Source organism: Ochotona princeps, chromosome 25 (genome assembly GCF_030435755.1).
Source record: "Ochotona princeps isolate mOchPri1 chromosome 25, mOchPri1.hap1, whole genome shotgun sequence".
NCBI classification, from domain to species: Eukaryota; Metazoa; Chordata; class Mammalia; order Lagomorpha; family Ochotonidae; genus Ochotona; species Ochotona princeps.
In genome coordinates this window covers 17,805,833-17,830,464 of record NC_080856.1, presented here as the reverse complement: position 1 = coordinate 17,830,464, position 24,632 = coordinate 17,805,833, and the positions used below count along the sequence as shown (strand labels likewise).

The 24,632-nt window shown below is 45.6% G+C and overlaps 2 protein-coding genes across 3 annotated transcripts in view; one reads left to right on the top strand and one right to left on the bottom strand.

The window, feature by feature from the left end:
- RINT1 (RAD50 interactor 1) overlaps positions 1-17,486 on the top strand; it is a 24,760-nt gene extending 7,274 nt beyond the window's left edge. Inside the window, exons 5-14 of the mRNA XM_058654973.1 lie at positions 78-227; positions 782-938; positions 3,998-4,108; positions 4,199-4,424; positions 7,092-7,229; positions 8,167-8,366; positions 13,365-13,579; positions 15,368-15,548; positions 15,626-15,744; positions 17,098-17,486. Of these exons, the coding sequence (XP_058510956.1) occupies positions 78-227; positions 782-938; positions 3,998-4,108; positions 4,199-4,424; positions 7,092-7,229; positions 8,167-8,366; positions 13,365-13,579; positions 15,368-15,548; positions 15,626-15,744; positions 17,098-17,290 (1,690 nt within the window). The 3' untranslated portion in view covers positions 17,291-17,486. The remainder of the gene's footprint in view (positions 1-77; positions 228-781; positions 939-3,997; positions 4,109-4,198; positions 4,425-7,091; positions 7,230-8,166; positions 8,367-13,364; positions 13,580-15,367; positions 15,549-15,625; positions 15,745-17,097) is intronic.
- EFCAB10 (EF-hand calcium binding domain 10) lies at positions 17,230-24,632 on the bottom strand. 2 transcript variants are annotated; one of them, XM_012929589.2, is made up of 4 exons: positions 24,495-24,632; positions 21,870-22,034; positions 19,841-19,928; positions 17,230-17,478 (listed from the first exon to the last, which is right to left on the bottom strand). In XM_012929589.2, exons 1-4 carry the CDS (start codon positions 24,601-24,603, stop codon positions 17,442-17,444), a joined length of 399 nt encoding a protein of 132 aa, XP_012785043.2. In that variant the 5' UTR covers positions 24,604-24,632; the 3' UTR covers positions 17,230-17,441. The 2 variants fall into 2 exon arrangements, with proteins under 2 accessions (XP_012785043.2, XP_058510958.1); XM_058654975.1 differs by lacking the exon at positions 19,841-19,928.

Below are 24,632 nucleotides of genomic sequence, written 5' to 3'. Positions count from 1 at the left end.
TTGTTTGATGGTGATTGCTTTCAGATGGGTGTTTGGTGGCGTCAGACTGAAGTATGTGTGTTACTTTTTTGTTGCAGTGATTTTGAAGAGGTTTTAGCACAGCTGCATTGGCCATTCGTCACACCGCCCCAGTCTCAAGCTGGCGGCTCGAGTCGCCCTGCCAGTGCCCCTGAGACATACAGCAACCTGGAGACGCTCTTCTGCCAGCTTCTGAAACTACAAACCTCGTATCTTTGTTTGATTTGGAAACTTCTCAACACTTCTTGCTAGAATAGATTTGTGACTAGACAGTAACAGGCTTTCCAAGTGACCAGAAAGTCACCTGGGAGTACAGGCTTTGGACTTGACCTTTCAGGGCCTATTGGGTGGTACCTTGCTCTCTTGCCGAGTACATTGTGTGTGCTGGGAGGGCTGTGAGAAAGGGTGCTGAGGAGACATACGGCCAACACATGCTCACGTCCCAGAGAGGTCTCCCACGATGACAGAACAGATAGCAGTGGAGAGGAAAACTTAGTAATGCACTTAGTAATTTTGTCAGCTGATTACTTAAGTTTATTTTCTTTTTGCTTTTCTTCATTTTTAGGAAAAATTTACAGAATAATAACATTTTTTAAGCATTTTTACTGGACTCATTTAATACAAAGTTAGATTACTTATTAACATTATTAACATAGGGTTTACAATATTAGAAAAATGCATCGTGTGCGTGTGTGTAAGAGTGTGCGTGTACAGGCCGTGGTCGTCTGCTTTCTGTGCCTTTTCCATGACCTGACTATATCAGAGATGAATTACTCGCAGAGCCGAAACAGCTCCCGGAGAAGTACGCCCTTCCTGCCTGCCCTGCTGTCATCCTGCCCATCCAGATCATGCTGACGCCCCTTCAGAAGAGGTTCAGGTATCACTTCAAAGGCAACCGGCAGACTAATGTCATGAGCAAGGTGTGCCTCACTGAATCTCTGCCTTGATTTTCACTAGTGCCCAGTAGTCAACATTTCTATACTTTGGCTGCTCTAAGTTCAAATCTGGCTCTGCCCCACATTTCTGGGTTTTTTTTTGTTTGTTTGTTTGTTTTGCTTTGTTTTCTTTTTGTTTTTTGTTATCTAAAGAGCAAAATCCCCATTTTGTCACTGCACTTTACAGATGCTACTGGGGACTTGTGCTGGAAGGTCGAAAGCACGGCCTGCGTTACAGCGTCTTCTGGCCAGTCTCACATGAGCCTCTGCGTGTGCTGGGGCTCTGGTTGAGGTGGTTCTATTTAGGCTGAGTCCTCTGTGTTTCACATCCAGATTGCTTCTGCAGACTGAATGCGGCTGGTCTATTCATACGCTGTGGGTTCCAGATCTGTGAATTCAACCAAGCAGATTCCAAAGTTGCATTGCTGTGACATGAATATTTGCATCTCTCATGAATAATATGCAGCCTTTTTGTTGTTGTTATTCTCTAAGCAATATGTCCCAGTGCTTTATACAACATTTGTACTGAATTAGATATTTAAAGTATAGAAAAAGATGAGCATAAAAGGCAAGTGCTAGGCCATTTTGTATAAGTCACGTGAGCATCCACAGATTTTGGCATCCGTGAAGGTCTTAGAGCTAATCTCTGCCAAACACCAAGGGATAAATATGCTGACAAATCAGAAGGAGAAGTGAACTTATCATCGTGGTGTAGGTGTAAAGTCACTGCCTGTGATGCTGGCATCCCTTGTGAGTCCTGGCTGCTCCACTTTGATCCAGCTCCCTGCTAACGTGTCTGGGAAAGGAGCAGAAGATGGCTCAAGTGGTTGGGTCCCTGTACCATACACTACCTTACATGGCCTCCAGTTTGCCACAGCTAATGTAGTTCAGGGAGCAGGGGTTCAGTAAGTGTTTTCAACTCAGTGTTATTAAATAGCATGTTACATCTGGCATTGCATATGTCACATATTAACGAACCTTCTGACTTTACAGAATTTAACAAAAAAAATTAAAGGATAGGTATTTGGACAGGGAGGAGCAGAATAGCCGTGGATTTTTTATTTGTTTTCATTTTATGGAATTTCTTTTCTGGATGGAGTTTGGGGAAGATAATAGAAGCACTTAGTACTCACTGAGACAAAGCAGTAAGACTAAACTATCGGGCCTGGCGCAATAGTGTAGTGGTTAAAGTCCTCGCCTTGAATGTGCTGGGATCCCAGATGGGCACAAGTGCTAATCCCAGCAGCTCCACTTCCCATCCGGCTCCCTGCTTGTGGCCTGGGAAAGCAGTCAAATACGGCCCAAAGCTTTGGGATCCTGCACCCACATGGGACACCCGGAAGAGCTCCTGGCTCCTGGCTTCAGATTGGCTCAGCTCCAGTCGTTGCGGCCGCTTAGGGAGTGAACCATTGGATCTTCCTCTCTGTCTCTCCTCCTCTCTGTATATCCGCCTTTCCAATAAAAATAAATCTTTTTTAAAAAAAAAAACTAAACTATCAACACAGGCCTGGTTTCAGGTAAGAATGTGTGAGTTACATCAGCCACTCTTTGACAAATGGTGCCAGTGAAGCTGTCCTGCTGCAGTCAAGCCTCAGTTCCGCAGCCCTTAAGGCTACAGGCTGGGCTGAGTCTTTGTATAATCCCAGCATCTAGCCAACAGCAAGGATTAACCACTCAGAAAATGCTTTGGAATCCCTGTCCATCAAAACTTGGAATGTTTGCAGAATTATCTCATCACAATTTAAAATGCTGCATATCTACATTAAAAAAATGCTTATTTTTATTCGAAAGGCAGCTCTACAGAGAAGGGACAGAAAACTTCCATCCGCTGGTTCACTCCCCAAATGACTGCAACGGCGAGTTCCAAAGTGAAGCAGTCAGGGCCTGACCGGCACCCGTGTGGGATGCTGGTACGGTCAGGCTGAGATTAGCCTATTGAACCCCCACACCAGCCCCACCTTTCTCTTTGTATGTCCATAGTTATACCTGCTTTTTTTTTTTTATCACAGAACAACAGAATGTTTAAAGTTTATTTTGGAATGGTGTTTCAAAGGAACAATTTTTTTTTTTAAGATTAATTTTTATTGGAAAGGTCAAATTTACAGAGAGGAGGAGAGACAGAGAGGAAGATCTTCCATCTGCTGGTTCATTCCCCAAATTGCCACAATGGCTGGAGCTGAGCTGATCCAAAGCCAGGAGCTTCTTCCAGGTTTCCCATGTGGTTGCAGGATGCCAAGGCTTTGGGTCATCCTCTTTTGCTTTCCCAGGCCACAAGCAGGGAGCAGGATGGCAAGTGGAGAAACTGGGACACGAACCGGTGCCCATATGGGATTCATGGTGCTTGCAAGGGGAGGATTAGCCAATTGAGCCATTGCACCAGGCCCTACCTTATATATTACCAAAGTGCTAGATTTTTTTAAATTTCTTTTTCATTATTTAAATGCTAGGTTTTAAATATTCATGGAGCTGTCAATTTGTGAGATTACTCGAGCTATACTTTTGAAATTTGTCATGAGTGCATTGGGACACTTTGGATTGTTATGCTTTGCTTGAATTTAGAATTGAGATTAGAAGTTGTGGTACAGGAATGTTGTACTAATTGTTGTAATACATGTATATAATTGGGGCCCGGCGGCGTGGCCCAGCGGCTAAAGTCCTCGCCTTGAAAGCCCCGGGATCCCATGTGGGCGCCGGTTCTAGTCCTGGCGGCGCCGCTTCCCATCCAGCTCTCTGCTTGTGGCCTGGGAAAGCAGGAGAGGACGGCCCAATGCATTGGGACACTGCACCCGCGTGGGAGACCCGGAGGAGGTTCCTGGTTCCCGGCATCGGATAGGCACGCACCGGCCCATTGCGGCTCACTTGGGGAGTAAAAACATCGGATGGAAGATCTTCCTCTCTGTCTCTCCTCCTCTGTGTATATCTGGCTGTAATAAAATGAATAAATCTTTAAAAAAAAAATACATGTATATAATTAAGCTATTTAATTGCTACTTTCTAGTTGAAATGACTTTAAAAAGTTCAAATTATTTCACCTCCTTCCTTAGCCTGAATGGTACTTGGCTCAGATCCTTCTGTGGATTGGAAACCATGCTGAGTTTCTGGATGAAAAGATTCAGCCAATATTAGACAAAGCGGGCTGTTCAGTAAATGCAAGGGTAAGAGAATCCCGTCTGGTGTTTGTTTTTGAGTTGGAGTACCTAGGTAACAGGATGTTTATGTACATCATGTTTCTGATTTTCTTCCAGCTCGAGTTTTCCCGGGGTCTGCTGCTGCTGGTTCTGGAGAAGTTAGCTGCTGACATCCCTTGTCTGCTCTATGATGACAGTCTCTTCTGCCATTTGGTGGATGAAGTCCTCCTGTTTGAGCGGGAGCTGCACAGTGTCCATGGCTATCCTGGCACCTTCGCCAGCTGTCTGCATATTCTGTCAGAGGAGACCTGTTTTCAGAGGTGGCTGACTGTGGAGAGAAAATGTAAGTGCTAATGGTGTGGCCGCAGGTGGGGAGGGTTATCTGTGTTGGTACACATAATTATTGGAGTCTTTCAACTCCAGTTCTGAGTGGGAACAGCAGCCATCTCAGCTGAGGAGGAGGTGGCACGCTTTCCTTTTTTTTTTTTTTTCCCATGAGACCTTGTTTTTTTCAGGACTTGTATACTACATATTTCCAGAAAGGACTGTTTTTTTTTTTTTAAAGATTTATTCATTTTATTACAGCCAGATATACACAGAGGAGGAGAGACAGAGAGGAAGATCTTCCATCCAATGTTTCGCTCCCCAAGTGAGCCGCAACGGGCCGATGCGCGCCAATCCGAGCTGGGAACCTGGAACCTCCTCCGGGTCTCCCACGCGGGTGCAGTGTCCCAATGCATTGGGCCGTCCTCTCCTGCTTTCCCAGGCCACAAGCAGAGAGCTGGATGGGAAGCGGCGCCGCTGGGATTAGAACCAGCGCCCACATGGGATCCCGGGGCTTTCAAGACGAGGACTTTAGCCGCTAGGCCACGCCGCCAGGCCCCAGAAAGGACTGTTCAAGCTAGTGAGGTTTATAGATTTTTCACCACAGAATGTTTCTGCTCTTGCTAGGACCTAATAGGTTGTTGTCTGTATTAGCTGGCATGGTCTCTCTCGCTCTCTTTAACGACTCAGGCAACCCCATAGTCTGGTAGAAGCTCATCATGACGGGTATTTTTTTTTTTTTAGATTTATTTATTTTTATTGGAAAGGCAGATATACAGAGAGGAGGAAAGACAGAGAGGAAGATCTTCCATCCGATGGTTCACTCTCCAAGTGAGTGCAACAGCTGGAGCTGAGCCAATCCAAAGCCAGGAGCTCTTCTGGGTCTCATGTAGGTGCAGGATCCCAAGGCTTTGGGCTGTCCTCAGCTACTGTTGCAGGCCACAAGCAGGGAGCTGGACGGGAAGTAGGGCCACTGGGATTAGAACTGGAGCCCATATGGGATCCCGGCGTGTTCAAGGCGAGGACTTTAACCCCTACACTATTGTGCTGGGCCCCATCATGACAGGTATTCAGGAATGATCGCATAGTGAGCCAGGAAGCAGAGGGATACCATAGCTATACAGAGAATCCCCTTTGAAGGTACTCCACCAATGGCTCAAACAGCTCCTGTCCTCAAATGCCAAAGTTCCCACTCTAAAGCTGTACAGCATTAGCACTAAAGGCATCAGAGTTTCAACATCTGCTGGGTTTGGGGAGACCAGTTCTAGTCAGGCCATCACATAGTTTATCTAGTTAGCATAACAATTTTGATGATTTTGGGAGTGAGAAAGAGTTGAGTATCTGTTTAAAACAGCATGATATATGTAGTACAATTAGTGGGAGATTGTGAGTTTGTTATTTATGGAAAATTATGAAGAAATTGTGAGCTACCCTGCTTGTGGCCTGGGAAAGCAGTAGAGGATGCCCAGAGCCTTGGGACCTGCACTCACGTGGGAGTTCCAAAGGAAGTTCCTGGCTCCTGGCTTCAGATTGGCTCAGCTGTGGCTGATATGCCCTCTGGAGAGTGAACCAATGGACAGAAGATCTTTGTCTCTCCTTCACTCTAAATGTGCCTTTGTTGTTGTTGTTGTTGTTTTTAAAGATTTATCTTATTTTTATTACAAAGTCAAATATACCGAAAGGAGGAGAGACAGAGAGGAAGATATTCTATCCAATGATTCACTCCCCAAGTGACTGCAACGACCGGTGCTCTGCTGATCCAAAGCCAGGAGCCAGGAACTTCTTTCCAGGTTTCCCACATGGGTGCAGGGTCCCATGGCATTGGGCTGTCCTCTACTGCTTTCCCAGGCCACAAGCAGGGAGCTGGATGGAAAGTGGAGCTGCCGAGATTAGAACTGGCACCCATATGGGATCCCAGTGCGTTCAAGGCGAGGACTTTAGCCACTAGGCCATGCCGCCGGGCCCTGAATGTGCCTTTTCAATAAAAATAAAACTTCAGTTAAATAAGAGTTCTGCAAGAGTTGCAGAAAGATTTTTCTTCTAGCAGTTTGCTTCCCGGAACTTAGTGGCCAGAGCTGAGCCAGGCTGAAACTGGGTTTTTATTCAGGTTTCCCATATGGGTGGCTGGTGCCCAAATACTTGGGCCATCTTCTGCCTTTTCCAGGCTGGTAGCAGAAAGCTAGATTCAAAGTGAAGCAGCCAGGACACGAACCGGTGCCCAGATGGGATGCCAACATCATCAACAGCAGTTTTATCCACTGTGCCACAACACTGGTCCGTTAATTCCATATTCTTTGAGTCTTTTGAAGTTCCTTTGTAATATGAGATTTCATTTTTATGAAATGTCCGGAATACATCAATCCATTGTCTGTTGTTTATGACTGAGGACATGAGGGATGAATGAAGAGCAGCTGCTGGTGGGCCTGACATTTCTGTGTTTAAAAAAAGTTGTAACTCAAATTGTGGTGATTGTTACACAGATGTCTGGGCACAATCAAAATGGTTCAGGTGTGAAAGAAGGAAAGAAAAGAAAAGAAAAAGGGAGGAAGGAGGGAAGGAGGGAAGGAAGGAAGGAAGGGAGGAAGGAAGGAAGGAAGGAAGGAAGGAAGGGAGGGAAATTGTGAGCTGAAACATTAGGAATCACTGCAACCAGTTGATAAACATGATCATTTTTTCTTCATGTCAGTTGCTCTTCAAAAAATGGACACCATGCTTTCTTCAGAGGCTGCGTGGGTATCCCAGTATAAGGATATTACTGATGTGGATGAAATGAAAGTTCCAGACTGTGCGGAAACATTTATGACTCTTCTCTTGGTTATAACTGGTAAGTATAAAGTATCATTTTTTAAAAAAATATTTGATAGCTGGTGAGAAAAAGAGTGCTCTCAAGACATGATTATTTCACAGATGCCCTCGGTGGCAGGGCCTGGCCAGGAGCTTAATCCAGGTCTCTCAAATTATAACAGGAATCCAACTGCTTGAGCCACTGCTGCTGCCTCCCAGGGGGCTCCTTTAGCAGGAAGCTGGAGTGAGGCATCAGGACTGGGTATCAGGCCCACATACTCTCATACGGCATGTGGATGTCCGAGCTGGACATTGAACAGTTAAGTCAGAATCCAACCCCCCAGGTTTTGTTGTTTTATTTTTTGTCGTTGTTTTTTTTTTTTTTTTTTTTTTTTTATTGGAAAGGTGGATATACAGAGAGGAGGAGAGACAGAGAGGAAGATATTCTATCCAATGATTCACTCCCCAAGCGGCCACAACGGTCATTGCTGTGCTGATCCAAAGCTAGGAGCCCGGAGCCTCTTCCAGGTCTCCCACGTGGGTGCAGGATCCCAAGGCTTTGGGCCATTCTCGATTGCTTTCCCAGGCCACAAGCAGGGAGCTGGATGGGAAGTAGCGCCGCCGGAATTAGACCTGGTGCCCATATGGGATCCTGGCACGTTCAAGGCGAGGACTTCAGTTGCTAGGCTACCACACCGGGCCCTGTTGTATTGTTTTGTTTTAAATTTTCCCATGTATGTTTTTAAAAAGCTGAGGCTTAATTTATATAAGGTGAAATGCACAGATATTGAATATTCTATTCAATGACTTTTAACAAAGAGAGTTTACAAATAGACCCATACTTGAATGGTTAATTGATTTTTTTTTTTCTTTTTGTTGTCGCGGGAGGAGGGGTCAAGCCCCAGAGCAGGTCAGTAAGAAAAACTTTCAGCTATCTTGCAACCAAAGTCTTTCTAAGCCTTTCTAACTTTTTCCAGACAGGTATAAGAATCTCCCCATGGCTTCCCGGAAGCTGGAGTTCCTGGAGCTACAGAAGGACTTGGTCGATGACTTCAGGATACGACTGACGCAGGTGATGAAGGAGGAAAGCAGAGCTCCCCTGGGCTTCCGGTACTGTGCCATCCTGAACGCCGTGAGCTACATCTCAGCAGTCCTGGCGGACTGGGCTGACAACGTGGTGAGTCAGTGTGCCTAGTACTAAGTAATTCCTTAGTGACTGGAACCATTATAACTTTCAGATGTTGACTACTGAAAGCAAGAATGTTGGAGAATCAGAGTGATGCCAAACTTGGGAGGTGTAATTAAAGTACCTGTTTTCTAGTCAGATCTCAAATAGTTAAATAATCTTGATATTGGGGTGTTAAAGAGAAGAAAAGACATTTTATGAAGTAACTATGCAATGAAACTTCTGCCTCTGTGTACTCTCTACTCAGGAAATATTCATGCATGGTAATCACACAAAAGTTAAGGTGATTAAATCATAGCATCAGGGTTAGTAGAGTTCAAGACTTTACTTGATACCCCTTGAATGTCTTCAAAATATAACATAAAAAATCATAAAAGATAACATTTAGGTATCTTATTTCCAAATATTTAAATATCGATAGAATAGGAAGACGAACACATTTGCCTGTCACCTAGCTTCTTATAACAGTATTGTTGTTTTAAGGTTATTTATTTGAAAGGCAGAGTTACGAGGAAAGAGAGTGAAAAAGAAAGATCTTCTACCCACTGGTTCACTTCTCCGATGGCCACAGAAGCTCAGCGTGGAGCAGGCTGAGGCCAGGAGCCATGAACTCAATCCAGTCTTCCACATGGGAGGCAGGAACCTAAAGGAGTCAGCCATCTCCCACTACTTTCCTGAGTTCATTGCTAGAGAGGGGATCAGAAGTGAAACAGCTGGTACTTGGACTGGCACCCATTTGGGATGCTGGCACTGCAGGTGGCAGCTTAAACCACTGCACCAAAGTTCTAGCCCCAATTTTGTTATATTTAGACCCCTCTTCAACCATTTAAAATTAGTTATTTCAAAGAAAACTGAAGGATCTGATGATACATGGGAGATATTTTAATTTCTATCTATTAAAAAAATAACTCCTTTTAAAAAATAAATCATAACTGTGGGGCCCAACATGGTAGCCTAGTGGCTAAATCCTTGCCTTGCATGCACTGGGATCCCATAATAGGTGCCAGTTCTATCCTGGCAGCCCTGCTTCCCATTCAGCTCCCTGATTGTGGCCTGGGAAAGTAGTAGAGGATGGCCCAGGGCCTTGGAACCCTGCACCCGCGTGGGAGACCCAGAAGAAGCTCCTGGTTCTTGTCTCCAGATCGGCTCAGCTCTAGCCATTGCAGCCACTTTGGGAGTGAACAAGTGGATGGAAGATCTTTCTCTCTGTATGTTTGCCTTGCCAATAAAAATAAATCTTTTTTTTTTTTTTAAAGATTTATTTTTATTGCAAAGTCAGATATACAGAGAGAGGAGGAGAGACAGAGAGGAAGAGCTTCCATCCGATGATTCACTCCCCAAGTGAGCCGCAACGGGCCGGTGCGCGCCGATCCGATGCCGGGAACCCGGAACCTCCTCCAGGTCTCCCTCGCGGGTGCAGTGTCCCAATGCATTGGGCTGTCCTTGACTGCTCTCCCAGGCCACAAGCAGGGAGCTGGAGGGGAAGTAGAGCTGCCGGGATTAGAACCGGCGCCCATATGGGATCCCGGCGCATCCAAGGCGAGGACTTTAGCCACCAGGCCACGTTGCCGGGCCCGCCAATAAAAATAAATCTTTAAAAAATTATGAAGAGGGCTCGGCAGCGTGGCCTGGTGGCTAAGTTCCTCGCCTTGATCCCATATGGCCGCTGGTTCTAATCCTGGCAGCTCCACTTCCTCTCTATCTCTCCTCCTCTCAGTATATCTGACTTTGTAATAAAAATTAAAAATAAATAAATAAATAAATAAATAAAAAGAAAAGAAGAAGATGTTTAAAAAAAAATTATGAAGAAAAAAAAACTATGAGTATATATCATTATATGACTATGGTATGTTTTGTTGTATATAGGACAAAAATTATGTTATACTGCTAAAGCTTCGTATAGAAGACAATGTGTATTCCCTACACTTGTCATTACAATAAGTCATAATTTAAAAAGCAAAAAAATATACTAATAACAGATACAACCAAGATAGACACCTGATAAACCATTGTTCTTATCTGGACTCTGGTTGAGACTTAGTAATTATTTCAAGCTTTTTCCTTTAAGAATGATAACTGAAATCCATATGTATAATGTCATTCTGCTGCGTAAGGAAAGCAAAATGAAATAATTATAGAATGAATACAGGATGCAATGGAGTGATCAGTGAATTTACCACTCTGAATGTACATTCATTTATTCTGTACTTTTCTGTGTGGTGTTTTTGTTTTTAATTTTTTATTTTGATGATGTTGAGTCGACCAGGGTCGGAAGGGTCAAGGACTAGAGCAATGTGTGTGAGATCATTGCTTCTAAATCTTTCTCCTCTTACTCCTGAATCCGGGGGAAGACAAGATATTAGGAGAGAAGCTGCACCAGCCTCCCCGCTGCCCCAGTACCTGGGGATGAGGAACAGCCACCCGATACCATCCCAGGGCCACCGATGTGGGGCCTGCTCCCAGTGTTCTGCTCAAGTGGTTTTGATAGTTCTTAGATACTGTCAATCTCACCTATCCAAGGTTGAGCAAATCCTTCCGAGGTCCACCTGCTGACACTGTCCACCCCAGAGTCTATTTGTCCAGACATTGGCTGTCAGTGCTTGGCTGGCCAGTTGAGCAATTTGTCCTGCTCTCCTTCCTCTGCTGTGGTATCAGATGTCCTGTGCAGGCGCCAACGGGCTGCCATATCTTCCATGTGCCTCTGGGCATGCTGTCCACTGCTACATCTTAGCCACAGGGGAGGCCAGTTCTGACACATGCACTGCCTTGTCAGACCACAGATCCTATGATTCTCCCCATGTTTGGGGTTTTGAGTCCAGTAGTTCAGTTGGGGGGGGATCTCGCGCAGAAACCATTTGTGGCAGTCCCAGACCTGACTCTTGTATGTGTTTGCCAGTATAGGGTCCAGCTCAGTCCATCACCCATGTCAGCCTACACACACACTGGCAGTTGCAATTGATGGGTCAGTTCTGCCTCCAACCTCGTCTCTTACATAAACCGATGGATGCTGTCTGTGGCCCAGCCTAACCCTGTGCACCACACTCTCTGCCCTCACACACACCAGCAGGAACTGCATAATTGTCCATTGCCAGACTACCAGGCCCACAATTCAGATGAAGAAATTTTTTACAGAAGCCGAATCCAGAACAGCATAAGACAGAGAGGAGTGAGCATAGGGGAGGAATTTGATACGTGCCAGAATGGATGAGGCCCAGTTGCTCTGAAGTTGGTCATTTTGGTTCTGTTCTCGGGCTGGTTCTAGACTAGTGCTCACAGTTGGCTCCAGGCTTACGGGTCTACCCACAGTCTGAAGCACAGCACTTGTCCCTCTTCCCTCATGGTTTTCTCAGAAATACCAAGGTAGTCTCACAAGGCCAGGCCCGCAGTCATCAGTGTGACCAATGTACAACATGACTAAGTATGTATGCATCCTTGGCCCCAGCGAGTAGGGGTCACACCACCTGAATCAGATTGTCTCAGAGTAGGGGAGCAGTAGTTCCCCAAAGGAAACTTAGGGTACAAAGCAAAAGAGGCATATTGTCAGTTAAAAGCAGCCTGATGTGGAGCTAATGTGGTATAGGTTCAGCTCATGCTTGGGATGCTTGGGATTCTAGCATCCCACATCCTGTCCTATATCAGAGTGCCAGTTCAAGTCTAGATTCCTGCTAATGGGCCTGGGAAGGCAGAAGAAGATGGTCAGACTGTAGTTGTTTTTTTTCTTTTTTCTAAGGCAGCTTGATGCTTGTAATATACCAGCGTATAAACAGATAAAGGAGACAGACACACATACACACACAGACATGGCTGGCTGTATCAGTATCAGTATCGGTAGGCTGATATCGGGTAGTTTAAATGTAGTAGTAAATGTGTTTTTTAAAAAATGATTATCAGGCTTTGTTTTTATTTGAAAGGCGAATAGCGAGACCCCATCCTCCGCTTGACTCCCCAAATGCCCACAATAGAAAATAGTAACATTAGTTCCACCTGCAATATCATTGTAAAAATGAGGTTTTATTTATCTGAATTCGCATCAGTATTACAGCTTTCCTAAATTCTTAGTCTGTGTCTGGAAAAACAAAAAAGAATACCTAGCAAAGTAGGTTAACCCTCAAGAAAATGCAGTACCACTTCACACAATAAAGACATCCATCATAAAAAAAGACATTGAGTAGCTGTTGTGGTACAGTAGTTCAACCTACTGCTTGGGATGTCTGTCTGTTTTGGGGAGCCTAGGATCAAGCCTGCCTGTGCTTCTAATCCAGCTTCCTGAAATAGCAGATTAAGGCCCAAGTACTTGGGTTCCTGGCACCCATATGAGAAACTCGGATAGGAGAGTTGATACTAACAAATATCAACATGGATGCAGCAATTGAACTGCTTGTGTATAGCCCATGGGGATATAAGATGGTGCGGTTACCATAGATAACAGCCTGGCAGTTCCTCAGGGTTAAACATAGATTACCAATATGAGCCAGCATTTTTATTGCTGGGTAAATACCAGGTGAACTTGTATGCAAATGTCAAGCAGTGTTCATTATTTACAGTAAGTAAAAAGTGGAAACAATGTTAATGCCTACAAGGTGTTGAATGGAAAAAGTAAAAATGTGCCATTACTAGGCAATAAAAACAAATTAAGAATAACCTATTAAATGTGGACAGAACCTGAAAATATACTAAGTGAAAGACGCCAGTCACAAAGAACCACATGTTATAGGATTCATTTACATGAAAGGCCCAGAATAGCCAAATTCCTAGAGATAGGAAGTAGATTTAGTGGTTGCCAAAAACAACTGGGAAAGTATGGAGGCTGACGGTGAAGTCTCTTGGGAGAGGGCAGTGACGGTGTTGTAAAAGTATGATGATACTCTCAGTAAGCTCAGAGTCAGAGAGTTGTACACTGTGAATGAGTGAACTGTATGTCATATGAGCTCTGTCTCGAGCTGTTAAAGAGGAGTCCTCTTGGAACTGGTAACCTGTTTTTGCTTTCAGTTCTTTCTACAGCTGCAGCAGGCAGCACTGGAAGTCTTGGCGGAGAGTAATTCTCTCAGTAAGTTGCAGCTGGGACAGCTCGCGTCTATGGAGAGCTCCGTTTTTGATGACATGATTAACCTCTTGGAGCGTCTGAAGCATGACATGTTGACTCGCCAAGTAGACCACGTTTTTAGAGAAGTGAAAGAAGCCGCGAAACTGTACAAAAAAGAAAGGTATGTCCTCTCTGCAAGTCAGCTCTTAATGCCAGCTTGGTAAGTTAAAAGATGGCAGGTACATGCACTCAGGGTTGCTAGATAAAGCAGGGTTTGCCTTGCACTCCAAACTTCAGCCATGTCTTACAGAAATGTCCATGAAATACACTTCAGAGGATTCTAATTAAGAATAAACTGATTCTAATTTAGTCTTCATCTGTTTGGCCTGGGTTTTACTTAAAAAATAAGAGTTACAGAGAGTTAAGGAGACAAGAGAGAATCTTCTGGGCCCGGCGGCGTGGCCTAGCGGCTAAAGTCCTCGCCCTGAACGCGCCGGGATCCCATATGGGTGCCGGTTCTAATCCCGGCAGCTCCACTTCCCATCCAGCTCCCTGCTTGTGGCCTGGGAAAGCAGTCGAGGACGGCCCAATGCATTGGGACCCTGCACCCACGTGGGAGACCTGGAGGAGGTTCTAGGTTCCTGGCTTCGGATCGGTGCAGCAGCGGCCGTTGCGCTCACTTGGGGAGTGAATCATCGGATGGAAGCTCTTCCTCTCTGTCTCTCCTCCTCTATATATATCCAGCTTTCCAATAAAAACAATAAATCTTTAAAAAAAAAAAAAAAGAGAATCTTCTGTCTGCTGGTTTACTCCCCAGTGGCCGTAGGACCATGGCTAAGACAGGCAGAGGCTAAGAATCCAGAGCTTCATCCAAGTCTCCCACCTGAGTGGGCTGTGTGTTCCTCTTCTTCTTTTTTTTTTTTTAAGATTTATTTATTTTATTGGGATGGTAGATGTACAGGCCCTACTAGGCCTACTCCCAATCCCAGATCTTGCACTTTCCAGGTATTTCTGCAGTCTAGTTTGACAGGATATCCCTTCATTCCCAGCACTGCCCGCTGATGCTGTGTCAGAGCCTAACCAACCTGCACTTTCTCTGACTCAGGAATGCACCAGTGACTGTGGTTGCTTAGCCCAGTCTGGCTCTACCCCTCAACCCAGCTCGTATGCTGGCCAGTGAATGTTGTAGCCCTGCCTACCCTGTTCTTCCCTCTGGTCCCAGTCTCATACTCACCAGGAGAGCGGTGACCTAACAGGGGAGTCCACACTGATTCCCTAATGGGTTGTCCTGACCGAGTGTTACATTTGCTCGTGGGTGCTGCAGCTCAGTTTGACCTGACCTGCCTCACCTCAGCATTTGCTGATGGATGCTGCAGCCTGGCCTGGCCTGGCCTGCCCCCTGTTCTAGCTCATACTGGCAGGTGCTGCATCCTTGCCCAGCCTGTGCTGCCCCCAGTCACAGCCCTAATGTGAACTAGTGGTGTTGCAGCTCAACCCAGCCTGTCCTACACCCTGTCCTGATTCTCAGATCTACCAGTGGGTACTGTGACCTTGCCCAACCTGTCCAGCCCCCAGACCTAACCCACATGCATGCTGGTGGGTGCTGTGGCCTGGCCTGGGCTGGGCTGCTCCCAGTCTTGATTCTTGCATTCACCTGCAGGGCCTGTGTCCTAATAGAGGAGTTCCCCATGCTCCTTCGTCTGGTCATCTTCCAGTGCAGGTCTTGCATACAATGTTGGGTAAATACAGCCTGACTTGGTCACCTCCTGTCCTGGAAGGTACGCTGGCCTTGCTCAACTGGCCCACACTCATTCCAGCCCTTGCCCTAGGATGCCTCAGGCCAGTGTACCTCTCACATGGTCGAGTGGGTGTGAGGCCTAGACCTGTCTTACACCTACACTGGCTCTTGGCAGCACCAGCGGCTGTGGCAGACGATGAGAGCTTTCCGACACAGGTGTGTTTCTTGCAGGTGGCTGTCCTTGCCCTCTCAGGCCGAGCAGGCAGTCATGTCCCTGTCCAGTTCCGCCTGCCCGCTCTTGCTTACTCTGAGAGACCGTTTACTTCAGCTGGAGCAGCAGCTCTGCTTCTCCTTATTCAAAATCTTTTGGCAAATGCTCGTAGAGAAGCTGGATGTATACATCTACCAAGAAGTGAGTGCGGAGTGTTGGGGGGGTGGGGGAACCTGTGTCAGCAAGGCGGCTCTTAACAGGAAGTACTCTTGTTTCAGATCATCCTTGCTAATCACTTCAACGAGGGAGGTGCAGCCCAGCTACAGTTTGATATGACCCGGAATCTCTTCCCACTGTTTTCTCACTATTGCAAGAGACCAGAAAATTATTTTAAACAGTAAGCTGAGTTTTAAACAATTAACTGTTTTTTTAAAAATATTTATTTATTTAAAGATTTCTTCCTTTTTTTTTTTGACAATTAACTGTTAATGCATCAAGTGTTGAGGATGTTGACTGCTTCCTAACAAACTTCAGGGTTCTAAGATGTTTGGTAAAGTAAGACCGATTAGAAAATGTTTTTCCAAATGAAAAAATTTGCAACACTATTATTTAATGTTTATTCAGAGCACATTGAGGAAACCAGAAGAAGATAAGACCTTTGACTTCAAAAATTAATTACCACAACTGGATAAATTATATGTCAGGCTTTGTTCCTTTTGGCTTTATGTGAAAGGCAGAGAGAGAAAGAGGAAGAGTATCATCCATTTTCTGTCTTATTCCCCACATAGTTGCAGCAGTCAGGAATGGGCTGGTCTGAAGCCAGGAGCTTGGAACCCCACCTGACTCAGTGTGGGTGGCAGGGGCCCAGGCAAGCACCTCGGCCTTCTGTCACTGCCTGCTCAAGTTTCATTAGCAGGATGCTCATCTGGAGTGGGACACCCAGCACTCAAACCTGGACTTACATGGGATGCCAACTTCACAGTCAGTGGCTTAACCCACTGTGCCACAGTGCCAGCCTCAGAGCTTTGTTTCTTAGCATTTGTCTGAATGTTCCTGTTTGCCTATACTGCAGGAATAAGTAGAAAAAGAAGGCAAGTACAGTTCTGCTGTATTCAGTAAGAAGGTCTAAACAAAGCTGGTGAAACATTTGCTACTAATTTTTACTCTAAATGTACTTATAAGTGTGTGTGTCGGCAAAATTCTTAGAAATATTTTTACAACATTAATTTAAAGTTTATATATACGGTTTGTGGGATTTTGAAGTTTTGAACCTATTACAGATAAGAAAAAGATTTTGAACTTGAGCACTTAGGTTTGCTTGTTTCACTAAGCTATGTTTGTGTGTACTATGTATGGATTTTTTTTTGTTGTTCTTTGTTTTTGCTTTGTTTGTTGTTTTTTAGTTTCAGTATTCTATACACTGCTTCCCCTTAATTTTTTTCCTTCTGATAGCTGCATGTACCTAGTGCGGTAACCACACCCCATGGTTTGTTAGTGTCAAGTATTGTATTTGGGGAACAGCGGGTCCTGATGAGAGCAGTGATCCTTCAGCCTGTCGTAACTGCACTACAAGCTCTTGCTGCTGTGGCTGAGCACGCTGAAAGACCCAAAGGACAAATCCATACACAGTTCTCGGAGAGGACAGTGGGCCGGCACTGAGGAAGCTGGTTCATTTCTCAGGGTGAAATTGTTCTCGGGTTGTACAGAGGACCGTGATCTCATTCGCTTCCTTTTCCTTCGCCGGAAACAGGGTCAAAGAGGCCTGTATTGTTTTGAATTTGAGCATTGGTTCCGCACTGCTCCTCAAAGACGTGCTGCAGTCAGCCTCCAGTCAGCTGCCCGCCACCGCCGCCCTCAATGAACTTGGCATCTACAAACTGGCTCAACAAGATGTGGAGATTTTACTTAACTTGAGGACAAACTGGCCCAACACTGGGAAATGATGTGTCTTCAGAAAAAAACTAATAACAACGTTTTTTTAAACAAAGAGGAAGTCTGTTGGCCTTTTAATTGTATGATGAAATTCTAAATTAATGAAACTGGGCAAATGAAAGTTTTAGAATCATTTATTATTATCCTGGATTTAGGGCATTATTAAAATGATGACCATATTTTCTCAGTCCTCTTGTTCCTAAGAAAACAAAACCCAAAAAAAATTCTTCATGAAAAATCAGAATAATTCCCATTACAAATATAAATGCTAAGTATGTCATTAAGAAAAGCACAAGAGCAGATAAAATAAATTATAATCAACTTCAATTCCCTTTGCTAAATAGGAAACTGTTGTATATAATCAAATACAACCAATACATCTTTTCAAAAAAAACCACTTTAGAATGCACATTTGTAATTGAGTGCTGTATCCATTTGGGGACTTCACTGTATTTCGGTAAGGGAGCTCATTATGGGCCAGATCGGATTGTTCTCGTCCTGCAGGAAGGGCCTCCTTTAAAAATACCTCTTAGTCCCAGCCTGCGTTGGCGTGGCGTCCTCTCTCTGGAAGTCGGACTGTGCCTTCCCACGCTGGGGGACTAGAGTGTAACATTTTAGCTTCATACTTATCTTAGTTTTTAAAAAGATTTATTTATTTATTTATTTATTTATTTGTTCATGTTTACTGGAAAGATTTACAGAAAGAAGGAGAGACAGAAAATCTTCCTTCTCCCGATTCACTCCAAATGGCCACAATAACCGGAGCTGAGCCAATCCGAAGCCAGGAGCCTGGAGCTTCTTCTGAGTCTCCATGCAGGTACAGGGTCCCAAGGCTTTAGGCCGTCCTCTGCTATTTTCCCAGGCTATAGTTAGGGAGCTGGATGGGAAGTGAAGCAGCTGGGACACGAACCACCACCCATATGGGAAACCCAGCCCTTGCAAAGCAAAGACTTTAGCCACTGGGCTACTGCATCGGACCCAGTTAAATGTTTATCTAACTGATGATGAGATGAACATCTTAGCTTTCTTTTTCTCTTTTTTTCCTTTTTTAAAGATTTATTTCATTTTCATTGCAAAGTCAATATACAGAGAAGAGGAGAGACAGAGAGGAAGATCCTCCATCCGATGATTCATTCCCCAAATGACTGCAACAGCCGGTGCTGTGCTTATCTGAAACCAGGATCCAGGAACCTCTTCCAGGTCTCCCACACAGGTGCAGGATCCCAAGGCCTTAGGCTGTCCTCGATTGCTTTCCCAGGCCACAAGCAGGGATTTAGATAGGAACTAGGATTACCGGGATTAGAACCAGTGCCCATATGGGATCCCAGCACGTTCAAGGTGAGAACTTTAGCCACTAGGCCACTGCACCAGGCCCTTTCTTTTTTCTAATTTGGCTTTGGCCATATCAAGTTATAATTTCTTGGTACACAAATCCCCTTGGAAAGCAGATAACCTGGTACCCAGGACCTTAACTTTGTTTCAAAAGAAAATTAAGGAAGGAGTCCGAGATTGGCAGAGTAAGCACTTAGCATTTCCTGAGGCAGCTTACATACACAGCCCAGGGCACACCCCTAGGTCTTTGAACTGTGTTTGACATTAGATACACCATTTAATGAAGAGGAAGGTGAAAGGAAGATGCATTCTAAGGAGGAAAAATAGACCTGCTTTCTCAGGGAGGCAGATGGAGCCTGCCTGGGATCCAACGACCAGCCCGTCACTTTTTATTTTCTTTGTCTCCTTGTCACTCTTAATGCAGTCTGGAGTCTGCTCTGGTGCTGGCTAGGTGGGTGGGCCACCTAGCACGAGTCTGCACTGAGCTGTAGTCAGTCGTGGTCATCCCTGGCCACCCCTGGCCTCCCACACCAGCACAAGCCTGATCCCTGCGGGGGACTGTGTTCAAAGCAAGGACCAAGCCTGACCCTGAAGGTCTTGAGATCCGAGGATGGTTATCACAGGTGGCCCCACGGCTTGTCCTGGGACTCCGTGTCTCAAAGAGCAAAGCTTACACAGACTGAACTAGCTTGGCTTTCCAGGCCATCACGTTTTACTGCAGAGGATTCACTGGTTTTTTGGTTTTTTTGTTTTTCTTCTGACTTTACATTGACTTGGCACTACTGGCTGTAAAACCTCAGATCTACAGTTGGCAGGCCACAAGTCAGCTATGCTGTTGATAAACATTTACTTTGCAATAAATAATCTTGGTAAAATATGAGATCAATTCTGTGACTATTTTATACACAAATCGTGTTAGGAAAGCCTCTGTGCTGGTTCTCCCAGCAGACCTCGTCCTCCCTAGAGAATTACTGAGAAAAGGTGAAGTAGCCCTTGGGACTTGCCCCAACCCGAACCCCCACAAACCCTCCCCAGGCTTGTAGTCTTACCGTCTACCTATCCTCATTTCCTAAAGAGCTGAGTTTCAAGGTAATGAAACATTTTTCTCAAAGACTAGGAACTTTAATAGGCAGTAATATTAATACTTTATTAAAATTTAAAAGGCAGTAATATTAATACTCTAAAGTCATGTCATGTTATTAAAACAACTCATTTAAAGGTAGACTTACACTTCATCCCTGAACTGATCCAAAGTTACTATATGTCCTTCACCTTTTAAAACTTCATCTTCAGTACACAGACCCAAGGTTTTTAGGGCTGTAAAAAGTAGAAGAAATAGAATATTTACCAAGTGAGTTATTTTCAGATTGATACAGTACAGCAGGATTTGTCTCCCTCCCAAAATGCCTGCAGGTGTTTACACTTGGATGTCTTCATGATAATGGTTAGTGGGTTAAGGCTGGAGAGTTGATCTGATCATGTCCTCTGAGACATGAGTCTCCTGGGAGGGGTTTAGGTCATCGGTGAGGGTGGCTCTTCTAAGATGCTTCCCTACCTATGCTGCAGCATTTGCCAGCATGAGTTGGAACTCAGGACGGGCCTGTCTGCTGCACCTACTGGCGATTGCAGAGGTAAGATGGACCATGCCGGACTACCCCACAGCATCCACCAGCACATGCAAGACCTTGAAGGGATGGTGAGCCCAGGAGGGGTACTGCAGAGGCTCTCCTCCTGGGCCACTACTCCCACTGATGACCGTGACAACTGGGACTTGGGGTGGACCAGATTGGGCTAAGTGGCTGTACCCACTGGTGCATTCCTGAGTCACAGTAAGTGCAGGTTGGTTAGGCTCTGACACACCATCAGCTAACAAGTGCTGGGAATGAAGGGATATCCTGTCAAACTAGACCGCAGAACCACCTGGAAAGTGCAAGATCTGGGATTGGGAGTAGGCCTAGTAGGGAAACCGGGCACCCCTCTGATGGGCTGCAGCTCCCCTCGGTGAGCATGAGAACCAGAGCTGGGGGCAGGCCTGGCTGGACAGTGGTAGCATCTGCCAGCATGAGTGTGTGGGCTGGATAGCAGGCAGGTTGGGCTGAGCTAGGCTGCTTTTGTACATTGATGTCTACAAAAGCTGAATGGGATGCAGGACAGACTGGACCAATCCGCTGCACATAGTAGCTTGGACACAAACCAAGGCTGGGGATATCTGGGGGTCACTCAAACTAAACTGCAGTTCCCACTGGTGTCATGAGGGCTGAGTGTGTGGTGGGCAGGGTTAGGCAGAGCCACAGCATCCATTGATTTGTGTAAGAGATGGTACTGGAGACAGAACTGACCCAGCACCTGCAACTACCAATGTCTGTGTAGGCTGATATGGGTGATGGACTGAGCTGGACCATGCACTGTCTGGCACATACAGAAATCAGGTCTGGGGTCACCTCCAGCTCCCCGGAATTGTGTCGCTGGTGTCTCTAAACTCCAACCACAGGGAAAGTCACAGGATCTGTGGTCTAACCATGGAGTGCATGTGTCAGAACTGGGCCTCTTCAGTTGCTGAAGATGATGCAGTGGACAGCGTACCCAGATGCCCATGGGTGATATGACAGTCCATTGGGGCCTACAGAGGACATCTAGTGCCATAGGAGAGGATGGAGGGCAGAACGAATTGGACAACATTCCCAGCCAAGCACTGACAGCAAGTACCTGGGTCAGAGGAGACTCTAAGGCGACCTATGTCAGCCAGTGGACCTTAGAGAAGCTCCTCATCCTTGGAACAACAAAATCAACAACACCTCAAAAGGATTGTAAGCCAGGGGCAGTACCCTCAGAACATGCTGTGCACTGGGGATCCTAGGATGACATGAGTGGGCATCCCCCACCCCCAGGTACTGTTGCGATTAGGATGATGGGAACAGCCCTCTCCCATGTTCTCCCAAGGTCTCCTCTACTTTGCCTCATTCCTTGACCCTTCTCACCCTAATCAGTGGTCCACATGGGTGCCCATTCTTCTCACCTATTAAACATCATTAAAAAAACAAAGATGAATAGAATAAAACTAAATTTTTAAAAAAAGAGATGTTTTGCTACTTTGAGTTTAAGTGATCATTGCTTCCCACTGTGAGCGATCTCCATCAGAACCTGGACTCTGGGGCCACCTCATCCAAAAGTGTAACCTAGGACCTTCCTGTAAGCTTTCCCAGGAGTTTCTTTTGGGTCACGGAAAATTGACCGGGACGGCCTGCCAGAGATGCTTACCTTCTTTATACTGCACAAATGAGATGGCACCTCTGCCTGCGGAGTCCAGCATCTCAAACATGGCCACAATGTTAGAGTTATCCATAAAGAAGGGAAAAGCCACACCGGTTTCTTTGGCAATCCGCACCCGTTCCAACAGAGTTATTAAATAGTCTCTTGGTTTTTCTGCAAAAGAGTAGTTTCAAATCTTTCTGATGCAAAGGTACAGTATGTCACAAGGGAAAGTAGCATGTAACAATTATTTAATACTCACAGCCAAGATGCTAAACTAGGCACTGGGAATTCAGGCCTTGCTTTCTTGTGTATCAGTAAAGACAGTGAAGAGCCCTATCTCAGAGAAAAGTCTGGAAATTAATGATTCCAATTTACAATTTATTTTGAAAACCAAAATAAGCAAACAAATGAGAAAACAGAAACTAACAGCATGAGGCAAGGATAAAGTTGGTCACCTAAGCAGAGATGAAATAACACATCATAAAAACAGATTGTTAAGGACTGGCATTGACTTGGAGGTAGGCAGACAGCTAGTTCAGGGTCACCAGATATCACAGGCACACACCAAGACTGGGATGGAGACCTTCCTGGCAGGGCTGGATCAAGGCGCCCACCAGTGAGAGTCAGAACAGGGAATAGACTATGTGCAGCTGGGCCATGACACTGAGCATGAGTGAATCAGGACTGGAAACAGAATTTGTGGGGGCATATGGGTGTTCACCCCTGTGGAACAGCAGTCTCCAATGGCATGCACAAGAGCTGTGCTGGGAACAGGCCTGGTTGAGGAGGTAAGGGGACACCATGACTGCATTGGGATTCCCACTGGTAAGCACAGGAGTCACATGGAGCAGTAGTCTGAGCTAGACATGGCTGCAGTCTCCCGTGGCATGAGTGTGGATTGGGTCTGGCGAGTGCCAAACTGCACTAGATGCCAGCACCCACTGTTACATGTGAGAGTCAGCATGGGTGTAGAACAGGCTGGGCTAGGTCTCGGCTCCCACTGAACCAACCACAGGAGAGCTGTGTCTGGGTGTGGACCAGGTGTGACTAGGCTGTAGTACCAAACAGAACCAGGATGGGTGTGGGCTGGTTGGTTCCTGCCAGGTCCAGAGGTGGACAAAGTCACAACGACCCTGGACCGAGGGTGGGGTCCAGGGCACCTGGGTCACCTGACCCTGGTCCTTGGGCCCACCTGCATGGTGGGTGCCGGGTCTATGAGCCCCGTGGGTGTGAGTCTGATGGGACCCTGGTCGAGTGGCTTGGGTACTTAGCCCATCTGCAAAAACTGGTTCTCCCCAGTGGAAAAGACAGAATAGTGGACAGCCAGCCAAGACCCACATGGAAGACATGGCAGCCCATTGAGGCCTGCAGAGGACATCTGTATCATCCCAGAGGAAGAAGGACATGGAGCAGCTGGGACATGAACCAGTATCGATATGGGATCCTGGCATGTGCAAGGTGAGGACTTTAGCCACTAGGCTACCACGCTATTTAAACTTCTGATTCTAATATATTAATAGTACCTTATTTGTACAAATTTCAATAGACTATTGCAACAAATAAGTAACTAAAGACAATCACATCATGTACAAATTCTTCAGTTAATTCTTCCTGATCTAATGTATTAAATTGATCAACAAACAATGGCCAAGTCTAAATTTCAACTTACAACATTTTTTAAAGTTTGAAGCTAGAATAAATAAAAACACTAATGAACTTGGTATGCTACTTTGATGAAACTCTAAACAGGCTTACTGCTATAAATCCTTCGTACTATGGAAGAGTTTATGAAATGTTAATATTTGGAATTTGCCTGCTTTTAACCACGTTTTTGTAAATGCTGACTACTGCTGAAGTCAGGAAAGAAAGAGAAAGACATTACCAATTTACCTATGTTGTGCCAGGACCCATATGGGTGCCAGTTTGTGTCCTGGCTGCTCCACTTCCCATCCAGCTCCCTGTTTGTGGCTTGAGAAAGCAGTAAACGAAGGTCCAAAGCCTTGGCACCCTGCACCTGCATGGGAGATCCGGAAGAAGCTCCTTGCTTCAGATTGGCCCAGTTTCGGCCGTTGTAGTCACTTAAGGAGTGATCCAGTGGATAGAAGTTCTTTCTCCCTGTATCTTCTTCTCTCTGTAATTATACCTTTCCAATAAAAATCAATAAATCTTTTTCAAAATCCTAAATTGTGGGCTGGTGTGGTGGCATGGCACACTAATCCTCCACCTGTAAGCACGGCATCACCTATGGGTGGCACTTTGTGTCTTGGCTGCTCTACTGCTGATCCAACCCCCTGTTTATAGCCTGGAAAAGCAGCAAAGAATGTTCCAAGTTTTTGTTGCCCCTGCATCCACGAGAGACCCACAAAATGCTCCTGGCCTCAGATCAGCTCAGCTCTGGCCGTTGCAGCCATTGGGGAAGTGAAGCAGCAGATGGAAGCTGTCTCTGCCTCTCTTCTCTCTGTAAAATCTGACTTTCCAATAAAAATGAAACATTTAAAGTAAAAATTCTAATTTTATGAAAGCTATCCACTGAAAATCCACACTGTCTTCCTTAGCATAGAATTGTCACAGGGAAGTGGCTGCCAAGATACTGATTTCTGTATCCAGCCAAGTGGGACGCCAGACCCTTACCTGGCCGGAAAAACAGGAGGACGGTGGTGAGATGGTTCAGCAGCTCCATGATCCTGTGTTTCTCTAAATATTCTCTCGCTTGTCGTTCCCGGCCACTGGCTGCCTCCATCTCTCCGCGTCTGGCCGTTGCTAGGCAAC

Bases quoted from the DNA above. Each gene is read 5' to 3' on its own strand.
- EFCAB10 (XM_012929589.2), bottom strand. From the start codon at position 24,603: ATGGAGGCAGCCAGTGGCCGGGAACGACAAGCGAGAGAATATTTAGAG. The intron at 19,929-21,869 runs GTAAGCATCTCT...TACTTTTTACAG, and splicing joins ATTTGTGCAGTATAAAGAAG to CCCTAAAAACCTTGGGTCTG. The intron at 17,479-19,840 runs GTAAGTCTACCT...TTGTTTTCTTAG, and splicing joins GATCAGTTCAGGGATGAAGT to GAACAAGAGGACTGAGAAAA.